At 43.5% G+C, this 20,433-nt stretch overlaps 1 protein-coding gene across 1 annotated transcript in view; it reads right to left on the minus strand.

Moving 5' to 3' along the window:
- clstn2a (calsyntenin 2a) overlaps window positions 1-19,813 on the minus strand; it is a 757,260-nt gene extending 737,447 nt beyond the window's left edge. Inside the window, exon 1 of the mRNA XM_038815467.1 lies at window positions 19,429-19,813. Coding sequence (XP_038671395.1) covers window positions 19,429-19,510 — 82 coding nt within the window. The 5' untranslated portion in view covers window positions 19,511-19,813. The remainder of the gene's footprint in view (window positions 1-19,428) is intronic.
- Between the last annotated feature and the right edge of the window lie 620 nt (window positions 19,814-20,433).

A 20,433-nucleotide genomic window follows, 5' to 3' on the forward strand; every position in this document is an offset into this window, starting at 1 on the left:
GGTGTTCCACATTTAGCAATAGCCGGGGCAGGATTTTACACTGGGATTGTAATTCGTTAATGGACCACTGCATTTTTCAGCCTCGTCGTAAATTCTGCCCCAGGTTGTGTCTGCCACTGATACCCGGAATAAAGGCTAGAATTGCTTACGCCAAGTATAGGGTCCATCACTACCCCGTTAAACCCTTTCATAATTTTAAAGACCTCTATCAGATCACCTTCTGGTTTATCTGAGAGAAAAGAGTCGCAGGCCCACCTCTTCAGGTAGTTATAACATTCAGTTCTGGCACTATCCTTTTAATTCCCTTTGAACCTTCTCCGATGCAGTTGTAATATGGAATTGCTTTGTCACAGACCAGAAATGTGCAAAGTATTCTCAGTGTAATTAAGACAAAGGTTCAATACCTGTTCAAGATACCCTCTCTGCTGTTGCTACCAGCAATTTGTGAATCACTGTCATCAGATACCTTTTCTCCTCTATCCCATTAAAATTTATCTTTCTGCTGCCTTATTCTTGAAACACAAAAAACATTCAATGTTTGATTAAAACCATTCAACAATTACTTTCCATTTTCATAATGTATATTATTCAGCAGTCTCCAAAACACTTGAAATCATCTTCATTCGCAAAACAAAATGTAGAACCATCTTAATTAAATCCATTGAAATTTGTAGTTACCTTAATATGATATATTATATTGCACACTGACATAGAATATCTCTGTAATCAGCAGCACATTGTTTCGGTTTCTTGAGAAACCTTCACAGTAGTTTCAGTAAGATTATCAACCACTATCAAGGACATGAATCCCATGACAGTTACTCTCTGCACTGATGGATGGTACTTCGCTAAAGATCTCCAACTGAACAGAATCACTCAGGTGAAATTAAAATACGTGCATATATATTATTACTATTAATACATGCAGGAGTGATTTTAAGGCAGTAATCCAATACGGAGGTTCAAATGACATTTTTAAGCTGTTCCAGCTTTGCAAAGTCATGAAACTCTTTTAATTTGACTGCAGGCCCAGTAATCACTTCACTATTCCACAGGATATTTGATAATCATGAAAGGCCTAATTTTCTCTTACAGACAGACATTTCAGAGCAACTCCATGCCACCCAATTTGCAAATATTGAGAGTGAATTCAGAATGTTCCCTGCACTCTTCTCCTTTGTTGTGGAATCATGCATTACAGAGGCAATTTAGCCAATCAGAGAGTCGTGAACACAGTCCAGTCCATCGCACGAACCTGCCTCCCATCCATTGACTCCATCTACACAACTCCCGCTGCCTAGGGAAAGCATGCAGCATAATCAAAGACCCCTCCCACCCGGTTTACTCACTCTTCCAATTTCTTCCATCGGGCAGGAGATACAGAAGTCTGAGAACACGCACGAACAGACTCAAAAACAGCTTCTTCCCCGCTGTTACTAGATTCCTAAATGACCCTTTTATGGACTGACCTCATTAACACGGCACCCCTGTATGCTTCATCCGGTGTTGGTGCTTATGTAGTTACATTGTGTACCTTGTGTTGCCATATAATGTATTTTCTTTTATTCCCTTTTCTTCCCATGCATTAATGATGTGTTGAGCTGCTCGCAGAAAAATACTTTTCACTGTACCTCGGTGCACGTGACAATAAACAAATCCAATCCAATCATGTACTTTAGTGGTACTGTCCCTTTAATCCCACTCCCCTGCTGTTTACCAACAGCCTTGGTTCAATCCTTCAAGGGAGGAAATTTGCATTCTCTTTTCAATGTCACTATTGAGAGGTCACTTCCACTGACCTCTCAGAGTAGCCCTAGGCCCAATCATCTTCAGCAGCTTCATCGATGACCTCCCATCCAACCTAAGGTCAGATATGGGGATGTTGGCTGATGCTTGCATAATGTTCAGCACTATTCGTGACTCCTCAGACACTGAAGCAGTCCACATGCAAATTCTTGGACAATATCTTGGCTTGGGCTGACAAGTGGCAAGTTACAATTGCGCCACACAAGGGCCAGGCAATGACCATCACCAATAAGAGAGAATCAAACCATCGCCCCTTGACATTCAATGGCATTAGCATCACTGAAATCCCCCCACTATCAACATCCTTGTGGTTACCATTGACCACAAACTGAATTGACTAGCCATATAAATACTGTGGCTACAAAAGCAGGTTCTGTGGTGAAAAACTCACCTCCTGACTTCCCAAAGCCTGTCCACTACCTAGAAGGCAGAAGTCAGGAGTGTGATTGAATACTCTATACTTGCCTGGTGAGTGCAGCTCTAACAACTAACAACATTCAAGAAGCTCAACACTATCCAAGACAAATCAGCCCACTTGATTGGCATTCCTTCCACAAGCATCCACTCCCTCCACCATCGACCCACAGTAAAAATGTGTACTGTCTACAAGATGCACTGCAGGAACTCAAAGAGGCTCCTGAGGCAGCACCTTACAAACCCATGACCACTACCATCTCGAAGAACAAGGGCAGCAGATACCTTGAAGCACCACAACCTGGAGGTTGCCCTCCAAGTCACTCACCATCCTGACTTGGAAATATATCGCCGCTCCTTCACTGTTGCTGGGACAAAATCTTGGAACTCCCTCCTTATAGCACATGGGTGTACCTACGCCACAGGACTTCAGCAGTTCAAGAAGGCAGCTCAACACCACCTTCTCAAGGGCAATTAGGGATGGCCGAGCCAGCGAAGCCCACATCCCGGAAAAAATTGATTTAATAAAAGACAGTATGTTCCAGGTCATATCAACTTGCTGTGTGCAAAACTGCTCCCTCATCTCACCTCTGCTTCTTTTGCCAATCATCTTAAACTTGTCCACTAATGACCAACCCTTCTCCCATTGCTGTTTTTTGAACACCTCTAACAAATCGCCTCATCGTTTACTTGGCTGTAAAGTAGAACATCCCCAACTTCTCTGTTGTCTGCACTTTCCTTATACAGAGCCTTTGCAGTGCAGGAGGCAATTCAGCCCATCGGGTCTGCACTGGCCCTCAGAAAGTGCATTCTACCTAACCCCACCTACCTTGCACTTTCCCCATAATTTTGCACATACTCTCTTTTCAGATCGCAAACCAATTCCCTTTTGAATACCTTGATCAAACAGTTTGTTCCAGATTTGGGCTGAGCAAATTTTTCCTCACATCACTTTTACTGCTTTTGCCAATTATTTTGAACCTGTACCCTCTAGTTCTTGATGCTCATAAGTGGGAACAGCTTCTTACTGCTTACCCTGTCCATATCTCTTAGGATCTTGAATCCCTCTATCAAGTCTCCTCTCAGCCTTCTTTTCGCCAAAGAAAACAGTCCCAACCCCTCTAATCTGTGTTTATTGTTACAGTTCTTTTATCTCTGGGATAATTCTCGTGAATCTCCTGTGGACTCTATCTAATGCTTCCTCAAGTATGGCGCCCAGAGCTGGACGCAGTACGCCAGAGGAGGCTGAACCATTCCAGTAAATATCTCTTCTGCATACTCTCCAAGGCTTTGGCACACCCTGTTTGGAGTGTGGTGTCCAGAAGAGAACACCAAATATAAAGCTGATGCCTAAACAACATTTTATAACGGTTTAGCATAATTTCCTCATTTTTGCACTCTCTGCCTCTGTTAAAAAACACAGGGTGGGATCTTCCAACGCCACCCGCTGAAGGGACCTTTTGCTCCTATCAAACGTCGATGGACTCTTGGCTGACCCACTGCACCCCCAAAGGTAGATCCTGGCATCGCGGAGCTGGAAAATCCTGGCTCTCAGCTTGCCCAGCTACCTTCAATGATTTGTGTACATTTTCCCCAGTCTCTCTTATCCTGCAACATTTTTTAAATAGTACAATTTAAATTGAATTGCCTCTCCTCATTTGTCCTACCAAAACGTAACACTTTAACTCTCAGCATTAAATCTCATCATCCCTGTGTCTACCCATTTTACCAGTCCATCTTTTCATTTTCATTGCTTTATCACGGGCGGCACGGTAGCACACTAGTTAGCACTGTGGCTTCACAGCACCAGGGTCCCAGGTTCCATTCCCGGCTTGTGTCACTCTCTGTACGGAGTCTGCACGTTCTCCATGAGTCTGCGTGGGTTTCCTCCCACAAGTCCTGAAAGACGTGCTGTTAGGTGAATTGGACGTTCCGAATTCTCCCTCTGTGTACCTGAACAGGCACCGGAATGTGGCGACTCGGGGCTTTTCACAGTAACTTGATTGCAGTGTTAATGTAAGCAGACTTGTGCCAATAAAAGATGATTAAATTTGCATTTCATCATTGCTTATCTGTCTAAGTTTTGTATCTGAAAGTATGTCCTGTATACCCTATTCCAAATCGTTAACATATATAATCCAACTTGCTTTATAAGCGGCATCCATCATATTTTAGGTAACATTTGTTTTTAATTAACCATGTTAATTTAATGCTTGAATATTACACAAATTGTCATCATTGAGTAGGTTGTGCCAATAAACTACTATAATTCTCATGAACGAATGTTCTACCAAGCCACAAGCTCAACAGACAGTGACCTACGTTGTATGTGGCACTGTTTTCCCCCCTGCTGTCCAGATGGTTCGAAAGAACAAAATGTAATGATTGAATGAGATTCTAAATATTTAAAACTCACTTATACCAGCTGTAATTTAGTGATAACACAGGCTAGTCACATCAATTGTCAAGAGCAAACATCAGGGGGTCACATTTGACATCTGTTTAAAATTAAGAGATATGGATTCCAGCTGACTAATTATTTACGTCGACAGAACCACAGTGAATTAATTGTAGAGTGCTCAATTAGTTGAATCAGTTTTAGGTGAAACATTCAACAAAGCAGAAGAGAACATTAAATGCTTCATCAGATTGGTATGCAGTATTACACACTGGCAAGGGCAAGGGTGTCACCATTGTAAAGTTATCATAGCAGAAGCTCTTCTACTCTGCATGGGTGCATTTTATGTGACGGTGCTCACAATGCTCTGTGTATGTTGTCTTTCAATGAACATAAAGCTAGAATTCTCTTGCTCCTGAATGCTGTTGTGCCAGGTTAACCTAGCTTTCTGAATTGGGATACACATAGACTATGATTTTAAAAAGGAATAATTGTAATTCTTTATTCACTGGCTGAGAGAAGGCAACCAACAACAACCTTTGCTTCAGAATGCATCCAATGATGCATTTTCATTACTGATTATTTGCCCATCTTCAAGGTTCCAATAAACATACGAATAAGGATAAGGAGTAGACCGTTCATGCCCTCGTGACCACTCCACAATTTAATCAGATCATGACTGACCTGATAGCAACCTCAAATCTGTGCGCCACCTACCCTCTACAACCCCCCCCCCCCCCCCCTTGCTTACCAAGAATTTATCCGCCTCTGTCTCAAAAAGTAATCAAAAACTCTGCATCCACCATCTTTTCAGGAAGAGAGTTCCAAAGACTCACAACCCTCAAGAGAAAAAATTCTGCCTCGAGCGCGATTCAGCAGACTCAAGTTAAAATTCACTGTTCGGCGCATTTGGCGGGTTGTTTCTCGGTATCTGCAGCACCGGGAAAGACCCCGCTATTCAACGGCACTGTCATCAATTTTTGGCTTTGGCAAGGAGCTCCCTTTCTATGCCACTTTTTAAAGGCAGCCCCAATTTTCCGACGCCCATCTGCCCTCCACCGTGCCCTCAGGACACCCCCTACACTTCATCCAACTTACCTCTTGCAGGGTCCTCGAGCCCCCCCAACCCCCTCACCCACCTCTTATGAGCAAGGCCGACCCCGGTCTGATTGCTGGCATGGTCGACCTGGCATCTGAAAACCCTGGCACTGCCATCCTGGTTGGCACTGTCTGGGTGCTCGGTTAGAAGTTCCAAGGTATCCAGATGCCAGGGGAATGTCAGGGTACCACCCTGCCCTATCCCGGCACCCGGGGGTCTCATCTCCCCTGTGAGACCCCGCCTGATGCCATCACGACTGGCTCACAACTCTTGTAAAGCAGTACCAAACGGCGCCTAGTGAGGCCTTGCCGGCGGGGCCAGGAATCTTGGGCTCCGGATGAATTAGGCGAGCGTATATTTAATATGTGCGCCTGGTTCTCGCTGGGCGAGAACCAGATCCATATCACGTCGCATTGTGAGATTCTGTTGAATTTCATGAGATGTATCAAGTGCTACAATCACGATCCAGGCCTCTCATGAGATTTAACAACCTCGTTCCGACACCAAGTCGAGAGCAACGAGGCTGCTGAATCGCCCCCTCGCCTAATCTCAGTTTTAAATGGCCGAGCCTTTGTTTTAAACAGCCGCCTCTCGTTGTAGATTTTCTGACGTGAGGAAGCATCCTCTCCACATCCACCCTGTCAAGACCCCTCAGGATCTTATTTCTTTTAATCAAGTCACCTTGAACATTTTTGTAAATTCCTTTCAACGACACCTTATAATTTACAGCGTCTTGAAATAAAGGGAGCCGGCACATGGGACCACCTGTCGAGTATTACGACATCCTGACTGACAAATATATCACCATTCCTTCACCGCCACTAGCTCAAAATCCTGCAACTCCCCCTCTAACAATACTGTGGGAGTGCCCACACCACATGAACTGTAGTAGTTCAAAGCAATGATTCGACACAACCTTTCCCAGGGCAATTAGAGGTGGGAAATAATTGGTGATCTATAAACACTAACCTTGAAAGCACAAAAAAATAAAAACATCTAACAGCACTTCTAGAAAGTATTATAAAACCAAATTTAACTCTGAGCTGCACAGCATAGGTGACCAGGTCAAGGGTTAAAGTTTGAAAGGAGTGCCGTCAGGGAGGAAGTGCGCATTAGGAAGGCAATTCCAGAGCTTGGGACATAAGTAGCTCAGAGCATGACCACCAATGCTGAAGGAAGGGAACCAGGGATGTTAAATAGGTCAGAGTTGGAGGAAAGTAGAATGGTTGGATATTATAGGGCGAGAGGAAGATCCAGAGATAGTGAGGAGCAGGGCCAGAGAATGATTTCAACAGTATATGTGGGGCTGGAGTACGCTGTTCTGGAGGGGGTGGCGTATCGCAAAAGCAGCGCCGCCCCTGATTCCGGCGCCAACATGGATTCTCCGGCCGGTCGCCCGCCGTACCCGATTTTGTCGTCGGAGATCGGAGAATCCCGCCCGTGAAATTTAAAACTGAGACGCTGCTGGACCAGGAGACAAATGTAAGTTGGTGGTCACAGGAGAGATAGGCGAACGGTGCAAGTAAGGATACAGTCAAATGTATAAAAGGTACTAAAAACGCATGAAAAGGTCCATACCAAATAACAATAGAAATGGGAACTGTTGTGTTTTGGAGGTGTAATAGTGGGGAGCAGAGCGGTTAAAAGCAATAGAGCTTTATTTACAATGTGTAACCTCTTACATGGTTGTTCTTCTCTTATGCGTTTCCCGCGCTCAATCTTATGATATCACTTCTTGTGAATACATTAATACAACTGAGCTTCACTAGAGTTCAGAATTAATGCTAATACATAGCAGAAACATTATCAAGTGCAGTTTCACAAGATTCCATCATAGGCTTACAGCATCAAAAAGGCCACTGATCTGTCAGACAGACCTAGTGAGATGGAATAAGTCAGTCTGACATTGAGTGAAGTATTAGCAAATTTGGAATTGTCACACTAAAGCAAGTAGAAAATAGAAAAAAAAAACAGAGGTTGGATGTAGGTTTCCAAAAGCAATTTAAATTTCTAGAAAAGGTTCCTGCAGTGGGGGATTTCTAATTTTCGAAAGGAGGAATTCCAATCTTTAACTCATATTTTCCAGTTATTGCAGATCTCAAGAACAGGTTTCTTTTTTTAAATGAGTTTTACTTAGTATTTAATAATAATTTTTCCACTGCCTAATTTCATTAAACTTCAGAGACTGGAGCGCAGGTCCTGTCCTCATTACTCTATAAAAAGGTGATCGACAGTTTGTGGTGAGACAATTAAATATTAATTAATTCAGAGTATGCAGTGTTCTTAGGACACCATTCATCAAAAGGCATTAACACGTACACAAGACTGCAGAACCCCTCAGAATAGTTCACTTACTCAGTAGGTGTGCCCCTCACTAAATTTAATTTGCAACAGTTCATAATGACACCACTTTTAACAAAAGATTACATATGTTTCAGACAGTGCGCACAATAGAGAAATTAACTTGCTGTTAAGGCCAAGTAGGGTACAATCTTGGTCTCTAGTTTGAGAAAGGATATAAACAAATTAGAAGCAGTTCAGAGAAGGTTCACTCAATTGATGCCTGGGATGGGAGCGTTATATTATGAAGAAAGGTTGGCAGGCTGGGCTCGTATCATTCGAGTTTAGGAGTTGACAGGTGATCTTATTGAAACATAAAAAGATCCTGAGGGAACTTGACAGGGTGGATGCTGAAAGGTTGTTTCCCCTTGTGGCATAGACTGGAACTAGGGGAAATGGTTTAAAAATAAGGGGTCTTCCACCGATGAAGGAGAAGAAATGTATTTTTCTCTGAGGTTTCTGAATCTTTGGAACTCTTTTCACCAAAGAACAGTGAAGGCAGCTTCAATGAGTATTTTTGAGACAGAGGGAGATTGAGTCAAAGGTTATCAAAAGTAGCGGAACGTGGAGTTGAGGCCACAGTCAGATCAGCTATGATCTTATCGAATCACGGAGCAGACTCAAGGGGCTGGGTTCTCCATTTAAACGGTGGTTTGCTGACGTACAATGACATCAATTTTCCATTTTGCTGGGGGCGAGCAGGGAGGCAACATAGAGCTCGCGGCACTAGCTGTCGATACGGCCCCCGGCACCTCCGCACCGTGCTACATGGCGGACTCAGCCGCGGACCTGGACCGCTAAAGTAGTGCCCCCCTGACCGATCGCGCACCCCAGACCGCCTGCCCAAAGTTCCCCCAGCCCCGAATGAAGCCCCCCCCCTCCCCTCCTCCCCTGCCCGCGGATTGGCCCTGACTGTGGCGGCCCTGGACTGAGTCCGCAGCCGCCACGCGAGGTTCCCGAATGGCTGGGACCATGAGAGTCCCACGCCATCGGGAACTCGCCGGGTCGGGGACGGAGCATCGTGGAGCGGGCCTCAGGCAATGGCCTGAGGAGGTGGATGATTGGCGTGGCGTACTCTTTCAAAAACTGCCGCCGTTCCCGATTTTGGCACCAAAACGGATTCTCCGCCCCGACGTCAGACTCGATTTTGGCGTCGGGGAGAAGAGAATCCAGCCCAAGGTGTGCCAAATGGCTTACTCATAATTTGTGTGTTCGTTTGAATCTTATAATAATTGCTTTTTTGTTGCGATTATAGTGTGCATAAACTGACTGCCATGGATTTTCAAGATAACAACAGTGAGCAATACACTTCCTAAAAGGTATGGCATTGTGAGAGGCATTGGTAAGGCCTTAAAATGTGAGAAGATGCTGTATAAATGCAGGTTTGTTCTCTGAAAGTATTACTGAGCTACACATCAAAATACAAATTGTCAATACATCTCTTCAAAAATTTAAAGAATGCAGTTATATCTGTACTTTGCTCAAATTGATTTCAGCTATGTAACTATTTTATGGTCATGACTCACGTTCACAGTCACATGCCAAGGTATTCTGTTAAGTTTTCGGCCATCAAAAGTCACTATAGAAACAGGTGATTGAATACCAATGGACAGTAAAGATTCCAGCCTTCAGGAGACAACTTAATGTTCTACAGAAGCAACCTTATTCATAATGGAGGCTGAGACTAGTCTTTCCCTTCTCCATTTAAAAATTCATCCAGCTTCATGAATACTAGGTTTTGTCAAGATTGTACTAGTTATATGATTAAATTAGCCCCAGCTAATTCGAGAAACACAAAAATAATTGTAATTGTTACAATATATTTACTTAATTAAACCTATCGCAGACAAAAAATATAGCTGCTCATTCACTGCAATAAATTAAGGTTACTTTTATGCATAAGTATTTGGCTACTCTTCATTTGCAAAGTAAAATTTCAGGTGTAGTAGATCACAACATTTACAGAACAGATGGTCCTCACACTTGCTAATAGTCTCCATATTTTATGCCCCAATTAAAACCATTATAAGCTGTGATAATTGTAATTGACTAGTAAATATTTTATATAAAATTACACCACCAAGATTTAAGGTGGAGTGACACATTCAGTTAATGTTTTCCACAATTTTATTGGGAAATATGTACATTTGGTGCCTAGGTTGTTTGTTATTCTTATGGTTTAAGCTTAAAATGCTACAGATTAGAGATAGCACAAGCGCATAGTATGTTGATGACTCACTCTTCAGAGACAGTGAATTTGCACTGAAATGGACTGATGAAACTCCCGCCACAATTTATGACATACTGAAGCACAAGATAGTTCACAAAACGTCTACTCCCCAGCTGCCTCTGATTAGGGATTTGAGTACAAGGACAGTGAAATTAGATGCATCAATACCCACTTTAAATGTTTCGGAATTATGTGGCAATTCAAATGTGTTTAAGTCTTGAAGGAATCTGTATTACAAACTGAAAATACACGTTATATTTTGAAGGTATGATCATTCATCTCACAGAGGCGAATGCCTAATCAGCTTCTATACATATGCATTCAGGAAGATCCAAAACTCTAAACTTTGATGTAAATGAGCATCAAAGAACCTGGTAGGCATCACCATAGTTTGAGTGACCCATCGCTATTTTTGAAGAAGTGCACTGATGCTCCATGGATGAAAATAACAAATAATTGTCTAAGTGCAATATAAATTCCAACATAACACAAAACAAGGGGAGAAACAAAATGCATTCATAGCTTAAGCATAAAAATAGATTGCGAACCTCTGCAACAAATGCAAAATCTCATTTGACCATAAATTAGTTTTGGCTGTATATCACCTCGAAATAGTGACAAACATTCCAACGAACAAAGACTGCAGCAAAAAGACCCTTATTTAACTTACAAATGCCGTATGTAACTCCAGTAGCAATCATTTTTTTGCAAGATCTATGAGCGTCTTTGCAAGATTTACTGTTAACCTTTACACATCTTCGATCAATATACTGCTGTCATGTATAATTCCATTACTGAATAATCAAGCAGTAGAAATGAGCAAATAATCACATTTCTAAGACTTAAAAAAATTAAATAAAACACAGGAGGCTAAATTGGCTTGATTTTCACCAGCCCAGATGTCAACGCAATGGACTAGGGCTAACGCTCAAAACTTTTAAAAATCTTTCATGGGAAGTAGAGGTTGCTGGTTAAGCCAAAATATTTTGTCCATCCTGAAAGGCCCTCGACAAGGTGGTGGTAAGCCACCTTCTTGAACTGCTGCCATCCTTGTGGTGCAATTCCACCCATAGTACAATCAGGGTATTCCAGGATTTTGAGAAGCAACAGTTAAGGAACAATATAGTCTGAGTCAGGATGGTGAGTGGCTTTGGAGGGATCTGCTGTTCTTGTTCTTCTAGTTGGCAGAGATCACGGGTTTGAAGCTGCTGACAAAAAAGCCGTGGTGAATTGCTACAGTGCATCATGTAGATGGCACACACTGTTGCCAGTGTGCACTGGCGTTAGAGGGAGTGAATGTTTAATGTGATGGATTGGATGGCAATCAAGCGGACTGCTTTGTGTTCAATGGTGTTCAGCTTCTTGCGTTGTTGGAGCTGCATTTATCCAGGCAAGGAGAGAGTATTCCATCACACTCCTGACTAGTGACTTGTAGATGAACAGGTTTTTGAGAGTCACAGTTGAGTTACTCACCATAGGATTCATAGCCTCCGATCTGCTACTGTATTTATATAGCTAGTCCAATGATAACATCCGGGATGGTGACAGTGGGGATACAGCAATGGTAATGCCATTGAATGTCAAGGGGAGATAGCTCAATTTCCTCTTGTTGGAAATGGTCATTGCCTGACACTTCAAGTAACTTTTGCACCACACACCAGCCCAAGCCTGAATGTTATCCAAGTGTTGCTGCATATGAACACAGACTGCTTCAGTATCTGAAGGGTCGCGACAGGTGAAATTATCCATGAACATCCCCACTTCTGATCTTATGATAGAGGAAAGATCATTGATGAAGCAGCCAAAGATGGTTGGCCCAGGGAAACTACCCTACGGAACACCTGCCGTGATGTCCTGCAACTGAGGTGATTGACCTTCAATAACCATAAACTTCTACTTTTGTGCTTGGTATGACAGCAACCAGCAGAGGACTCCTCCCTCCCTGCCCCCCCCCCCCCCCCCCCCCCCCCTCCAATTCCCATAGACTAATTTTGAGCGCTCCTTGAAGCCACAGTCAGTCAAATACTGCTTTGATGTCAAGGGCAGTCACTCTCAGCTCACCTGAACATAGAACATAGAACAGTACAGCACAGAACAGGCCCTTCAGCCCTCGATGTTGTGCCGAGCAATGATCACCCTACTCAAGCCCACGTATCCACCCAGCCGAGCTCTTTTGCCTATGTTGGGATCAGAGGCCAAAAGCTGAATGGCCCTGGCATCAGTGAGCAGGTTTCTGATGAATAAGTGTAAACAAACACAAGCAAGGTGTAAATAGTGGGAAATGTTGTAGAAATGCAAACACCCATTAAACTTGACAAAGCAAAAAAGTTAATTATTCTGGAAAACATTGGAACCATTCCAAGTGGAAAATCAAAAATTCACAATTTGCCTGAGCTTATAATTCAATAAAATAGTGCACGTAGGCTTGTTGAATAAAAATGTTAATCCATAAGAAGGGAAAGCAAATGCTTATCACTTCAATTATTAATTGCATCCAATAAATAATCATATGATTTTTTTTTTTGATTTTTTAAATAAATTTAGAGTATCCAATTATTTTTTCCAATTAAGGGGCAATTTAGCGTGGCCAATCTACCTATCCTACACATCTTTTGGGTTGTGGGGGTGAAACCCACGCAGACACGGGGAGAATGTGCAAACTCCTCACAGACAGTGACCCAGGGCTGGGATTCGAACCCGGGTCCTCAGCGCCGTAGGCAGCAATGCTAACTACTGTGCCACCGTGCTGTCCTAATAATCATATGATAAGGGCACAATGGCATTTTAGTGTGAACTTTGTAAATGGTTTATAGCAAGGTTGTTCATCGTGTGGACTTGGGGATATATAAAGCTCCTGAGCTCTAATAATCAGGTCATTGAAGTAATTCAGCTCCACTTGCCTTATGTTTCTGGTTTATCTTGTTCAGTCTTGGAGGTATGGAAAAGGTTGTTCCTCATCAAAAGGAATGTGGTTCAGTGATATTAGGATTCATCCAAGATCTGTTACTATCAGCAATTTGAGACAAATGCATAATAACATAAACATGGCTTTAAACTCCTTGGCAGTTATTTTCACTTTGGGCAAACAAGTGACATTGATTCAACTGTCCATTCCCTGTGATCTACTCTCTGGAGTTCTGTGGTAAGCAGCTATCTTGCATATGAAGACAAAATGGTTGGTTGCGCCCAGCTTATGACATTCTATAAATACCCAGGTATATTATAATGTGGTTCCCAGTAATTACTCATTCAACATTTATAGCTGCTTTGACTTTAAATGTGTCGCCTATGTGATGTGAATTTACTTGCTTTAATTTCAGATCAGGACAGAAAGAGTACTTGACATTACAGCAATGCATATAGCATTGGCATATAACTGGTTAGCACTGCTGCCTCACAGCTCCAGGGTCCCCGGTTCAATTCCAGCCTCGGGTGACAGTCTGTGTGGAGTTTGCACTTTCTCCCCATGTCTGCGTGGTTTTCCTCTGGGTGCTCTGATTTTCTCCCACAGTCCAAAGATGTGCAGGTTAGGTGGATTGGCTGTGCTAAATTGCCCCTTAATGTCAAAAGGTCAGGTGAGGTTATTGGGTTACGGGGATGGAGTGGAAGTGTGGGCTTAAGTAGAGTGCTCTTTTCAAGCGCCAGTGCAGACTCGATGGGCCGAATGACCTCCTTCTGCACTGCAAGGATTCTATGAACATGTGATGCATGTTATTTATTGGGCATATGTATTAGGTCAACAATATTTAAGAAACTAAGCTGCAGGATGAAAAAAAACAATACTTGCATTTAATTAGCATCTTAAATATTGTATAATATCTTAAGGCACAATATAAGTGTGTTAACAAAAGGAAATTTGACACCCAGCCTCATAATGAGATGTTAGGTGCGATGACCAAAGCTTTCTCAAGGGATACATTTTTAGTTTTATTTCAAAAGGAGAGAGTGATTTGATAGGAAATTCCAAAGTTAAGGGATTAGGCATCTCATAGCATAGCTGCCAACAGTAATGTGATTAAAACAGGGAATGCTCAATACACCGGAGTTGGAGGTGGACAGATATTTGGAAGTTTAGAGATTAGTAGCGATGAAGCCATGGAGGGATCTGAAAACAAGGATGAGAATTTTAAACTTGAGATGTTGGCAGACTGGAAGCCTATATAAATCAGTGTGCACAGGCTGATGGGTGAACGGAACTTGGTGCAAGTTACCATGCAGGTAACAAATCCAATTCTGAATCAGCTATATTGCACACCTTGTTACAAAAACTGCACAAAGAGATTCCTGCACACTTTAGTGAAATGATCAAAGGTTTATAGATTGGACTGACCAAACCTTTAATTTTTCTGCTCCCACTGGATCTGGTGACTAATTCCCAACCAGATAAGGTAGCACAGAGAAATGAAAAAAGTGCTCCAACCCAGAAATCTGCTTGCAATAATGGGATAAGTCTGGAATACTTAAATGCAGGAACTATGAAGTGCCAACCACCTTTACATGGATTGTTCCTCAATTGCCAGGGGCCGTCCTGCATCTTTGACTGGTCGGGTTTCACCCCAGTTCTAGGTTTCTAGAGTCGTGTATATAAAGCTCCTCAGAGAATCCTTTGGAGGTAGCTCTACTCAACACTGAATGTCATTGACAATTGTCAAATGACATTGAAATTCTGTCAAATTGGTACATTGAAGACCTTTATAAGCAGAGGATGGGGGAAACTAAAAATGACTGAAACTCTTCTTAATGAGATTCACTAAAAGCCAACATCAGTCAAATAATGTGTGGCTAAAAATCTGATTTAAATATGACCAGACAGCTATTGTCATACTTAAAAGTGATTGATGAAAATGTTTCATAATCAATAAATGGTAGGATGCAGACAATGCTGCCATTTGGAGTGGTGTGGGTAATTTTACAGAAGTTTACAGTATAGAGGGATATGGCACAAGGAAGTGCTGAGGGTTTGGGCCAAGGTTGGTATCATGCCCGGTACAGGCTTGGAAGGCCAAAGGGCCTGTTCCTATGCTGTATTGTTCTTTGTCTTTTAGTTCAACTTGGCTCTCAGATCAAGATCTTTGTTTTGCTCATGCCGATCTGAGGAAACAGGCCCGTATGGACGTTATAATAATATTGAGTAAGCCCAAACCAGCTGGACAGCAACATTCACTGGGGTCGCAATGGAGGTAGATCGTAGGTCAGATCTTTAGTCATTCACAGATATCCAATACAAAGGACAAAAACTATTCTGAGATTTTGCACCCTTTCCCCCAACAAGTATGGAATATCAAATTGACAATTTTCTCCAGCGTGAATGTCAAGATTGCTCAGATGATTAGTTTGTTTTTGTCAGTTATCAGCACCCTTTTACTTAAAAAGGTAAAGCATATTCCACCTTCTAAAATATAATCCATGTCAACTATCCCACAGTGGAAAATAAGACCTGAATTTGCAATCCACGTTCAGATTCCCAGTTGCTGATTTTATGTATTAAAAAAACAGAAAATGCTGGAAAAACTCAGCAGGTCTGGCAACATCTGTGGAGAGACAAACAGTTAACATTTGGAGTCCTTATGACTCTTCATCAGAGTTGAAGAGAGGTAGAAATGTAATGGGTTCACACTGCTGTAAGAGAGGGGATAGAGAGAACGAGGTCAGGGGTAGGTTGGAGTTCAGAGGAGATCTGACACAAGAGAAAGGAAATGGTAAGTGACAGTGTTAAAAATTAAAGCTAATATGCTTAAGGGCCAGATAGCAGAATGTGTTAGCAGCAGGACAATGGTTAATGCTCTGAAAGCAAAACAACAGAACAAGTTGCAGACTGGCCCTAATTGGGGGCGGGGTGGGGGGAGGATTAGGAAAAAACTATAGAAATAGAAGAGATAATTCATGGTTTGAAGCTGTTGAACTAAGGTTGAGTCCAGAAGGCTCTAAAGTGCTAAACTGAAGGTGAGATCCAGTTTGTATTGGGCTTCACTGGAACACTGCAGCAGGCCAAGGCTGGATATGTGAGAGCAAGGTGGTGAATGGAAATGGCAAGCGACAGGAAGGTTGGGGTCACACTTGTGGACTGAGTGAAGATGTTCTGCAAAGTGGTCACCCAGACTGCATTCAGTCTCCCCAATATGCAGGAGACTATATTATGATCAGCAAATACAGCAGGCTGAATTGAAAGTGCAAGTGAAACATTGCTTCACCTGAAGGGAGTGTCTGGAGCCTTGGATGGCCAGGCAGGAGGCGGTAAAGGGGCAGGTGCTACACCTCCTGCAATGACATGGGAAGGTGCCTTGGGAAGAGGATGAGGTGTTAGGGAGGGGAGGATGATAAAGGAGTGGGTCAGGGCATCACAAAGGGAATGGTCCCTCTGTAATACTGCCAGGGAAGGGGCGAAGATGTCTTTGATGGTGGCATCATGCTGGAGTTGCCGTAAATGGCTAAGGATGAACCTTTGAATGTGGAAGCTGGTGGGTGTGAAACGTGAGGACAAGGATTCCCCATGAACAGTAATGTTCTATCTCTACAGATGCTGCCAGACCTGCTGAGTTTTTCTGGGGGGTTTTTTGTGTCAGATTTCCAGCACCCACGGCATTCTGCTTTTATTATTATGCTGATTTTACACCCCAGTTACCAAACTCAAACTGTCCAGTGTTGAAACTTCTGTATTGGTGGTGTGGGTGGAAACGGGTGGAGAATATCATTGTTCAGTCCGAAAGAATGGGTGGTGGTGTGTTGGATAAGGAACTGATCATTTTGGTCCCACAGACCAAATACCCATCCTGTGAGGATTCGCTCCCTCTGTCCCTATGGGGATTCGCATTTCCATTGACCCTTCATTTCTCCATGGGAAGAAAACTCCCCCCCCCCCCCCCCGTCCTCCCCTCCCCCCCCCCCCCCCCCCCATCCCACAAAATCTGTCACCTTTACCGCGGAGCGAAATAAAACTTCGAGACATAAAAGCGAATGACCCCATCGTATTTCTCCCACTAAAACCGCATGGTGGAACTCCGCTCCCTTAAGGGACGATTTATGTGCCTTTTCGATAATGCAGCAATTTTCAAAGGCTCCCCATAAATCATGCACCATTAAATCGGCTGAAACAGCATGGCACATCAAAGCTGTTATTCCAACCGCCAAACGTGGTTCTGCGGTCACTCTCAGTGTCCATTGTTAAACCCGATGCAATCGAGACAAGTTCGGCTCATCCCTTTGCACTTGTTCATCTGTTAAACTCCCACATCTGCCACCTCACCGATGTCAACCCGCCAGATGTTTCTGCCAGTCTAAACACAATTCAATTACAGCCATCAAGCAGAAATATTTTAGTTTCGAGTTTCAAATACAATAGGTTGTGCCACTGAATGCGCGCAATGCTGATTGCTGCCAGGACTGTGCTGTACACACACACACATAGCAAATTGAACCATCTCGCTCAGACAGATGCTGAACTAAACAGGGCTCCTTCATCTTTTGGACACCAAGAACCACATCCTTTTGCATTTTGCTACATCCCTTCAAGAATCGCAAGCAAACAAAAAACCCTAAACTTGCAAAGGCAGATTTTTCTAAAATTCACCCCCCTCCCTATATCCCTGTTCTCGTCAGAGGTGAAGATCCGATGAGTTATCAATACTTGGACAGTGACCACTCCTCAGCTTCTGATCAGAGAGCTCTGTCCTGTTTCTCTCCCTGTGCTGAAACGTTCCCTCTTGTTTCTCCCTCTCTTTCCCCACAGAAGCTGCCAGACCTGCTGAGTATTCCCAACATTTGCTGTGTTTAATTTTCAGATTTCCAGCATGGGCAGCATTAGTGTTACAGCGGTTTTGCGCTGGGAGCTATTGATTGGCACGTTTGCTCCTTACAGGAACTCCGAATGGCTCCTTATCGGTTCCAGGTTCACGTGTGTGGGAACTCATTTGTGGATGTGCCGCGCAATTTTCCCCAACCTGCCCGCATCCGCTAGATCCGACCATTTAACTTTATACAAATCCCATTAACGTCGAGACCATCAAGTTTAACACCAACACTGTCTCCCACCTTTACAATGGAGATGAGAGAGAGAGCCTGCACTGTAAGTGAATATAGTACAACGGGGAGGTCAATCCGATTGCGCCCGTTTTGCGCCACCGCCCGAGAAATATTTAGCCCCAGAGCTGGACTTAGACAGGAAAAACCGCCAGTTCAACAAGAAATCTCCCACTCCCACCTCCAATCTGGGGATCGTCAGCAGCCGATTTGGATTAAGCTTTGCCCCTGACTCAAAGATGTTGAATGCCTGAAGTGCAGACAGAAAACTAAACTCTAACATATTTTGGCAATTAATTTAATAGTTCATGAGTGGAGATTTTTCCACGTCTGATGGACCATTTTGTACTATTGCGTGGGGACGAGGTGAACCTTACTCTATGGTCACATGTGGTCAGGAGCTTTCCCCCCAGCTCACACCAGCATGGAGTTGTATGGAAAGGGGCTTCAATATCCAGCACGCCGGCACTGGGAGTCGCTCCAACATTTGTCTCCAAATCCATGGGATTTCTAGCGAGCCGATTTCACAAGTTCTAAATAGTTCGTGCGGCAGATTTGTGCAGTGATTTGAATCTTTCGTTATGTCCTGAATATTTACTCTACACCCAATTAACCCGCCGTTACATTATTCTTTTAATTGATTTTAAGGGGACAAAGCTTAGGAAAGGTTGAAGTTGTTCAGATCATTCTCTTGTACCAGGGGACTGAGCCCGATACCCTGAAATGCGCTAATATTATAACAGCTCCCTGAACAAGAGTTCACAGGAGGATTCATTACAAATGTCACAGTGCACTGAAAAAGATTTTCTTTTGAATCGCGCGTTCTGTAAGTTTGGACGTTTGCAGCCAGCACCTGGGTCAGTTCTACTGGAGTTTCCTGTTAAAATGTGGGACTCATCCAGCAATAACAATGAAACGAATCTAAAGTGTGTCTGGGCTCAATCCCCACAGACCACACACACACACTCACTTATATATATATATATATATATACACACACATAGAATCCCAGCATTTGCAAATCGACATTTGCAAGATTGCGGTGCACTCCGCCTTGGCTGAGGACGCTGTGAGTGAGGGTCACCTCTTCACTGCACAGTCCCCCGCCAGCTCTCCTGAACCCACCTCTGTCAGCCAGGGCGCTGCAAAGCCAGCCGCTCAGCAGAATCAAAGCGCTTTTCTGGGCGCACGATAATCTCAGCTGCATGACGGCCACGCGTTCCCACCGGGGTTGCTGTTTTTATTTCCTCCTCCTCCTCCCACCGCCGCCCCTCCACTTTTCCTCCGGGATCCTTCTTGGAGAGCGTGGCGAGAGGAAAACGGGCGTTATTCTGCAACTCCGCTCCGGTCAGTACTCGCCGCATTAAAGGCAGAGAGAGAAAGAGAGAGGAGATTAGCGCAGCCCGGGACCACAGCGACGTCACGGAGAGCTGGAGCTTCATACATATTCATTGCCAACATCCGAGTTCCCAACTCCCCAGTGGAGGGGCACTTGGTGCCTTCTTATTGACAGCCATCCTGGACTGGGGTTGCCTCCTCATTCCTCTCACTTCTCCCACTCACCTTGCACTCTGCAATAACGCCCCCTCCCCACCCCAGTCAAACCTGACACCACACTTAATTGCTCTAATTGCCCTTTCTCTGCAGATGCAACTTTGAAGTTTAATAAACGTTGGCACCTGTATTGCTGCATACCCGGCTGTAAACAGGCATTTGTTCCGATTGAGAGTTTATAATAAGCACTGTCCCTCAGTCAATCTTTGCAACGTGAGGAAATAATTAAAGTTGACTTCTCTGATGTTATGGGCCAGGGTTTAGAGAACCCCAAAGTGTATCATGGAGTTCACCTGACCCACAACTTTTAATAGATTGTGGAAAGGGGAGCACACGGCCCACTCTACAGGTATGGTACAGCAGAAAATGGACCAGTGATTTTTTAAAACGAAACAATGTTTATTCTATGAACTCAAGTTGACCTTTTTAAAACAGTGAATATCTTAGCAACCAGAAAATCAAATACACCCCCAAAGAATACAACACTAAGTAATATGTATGCTGTCCTTTAAACATCCAAAAGACTTAACAAACCTTCAAACAGGAGCACTTTAAGGTTTACATTCAAGACTGAAA

Source organism: Scyliorhinus canicula, chromosome 13, assembly GCF_902713615.1.
Source record: "Scyliorhinus canicula chromosome 13, sScyCan1.1, whole genome shotgun sequence".
In the NCBI taxonomy this organism is placed as follows: domain Eukaryota; kingdom Metazoa; phylum Chordata; class Chondrichthyes; order Carcharhiniformes; family Scyliorhinidae; genus Scyliorhinus; species Scyliorhinus canicula.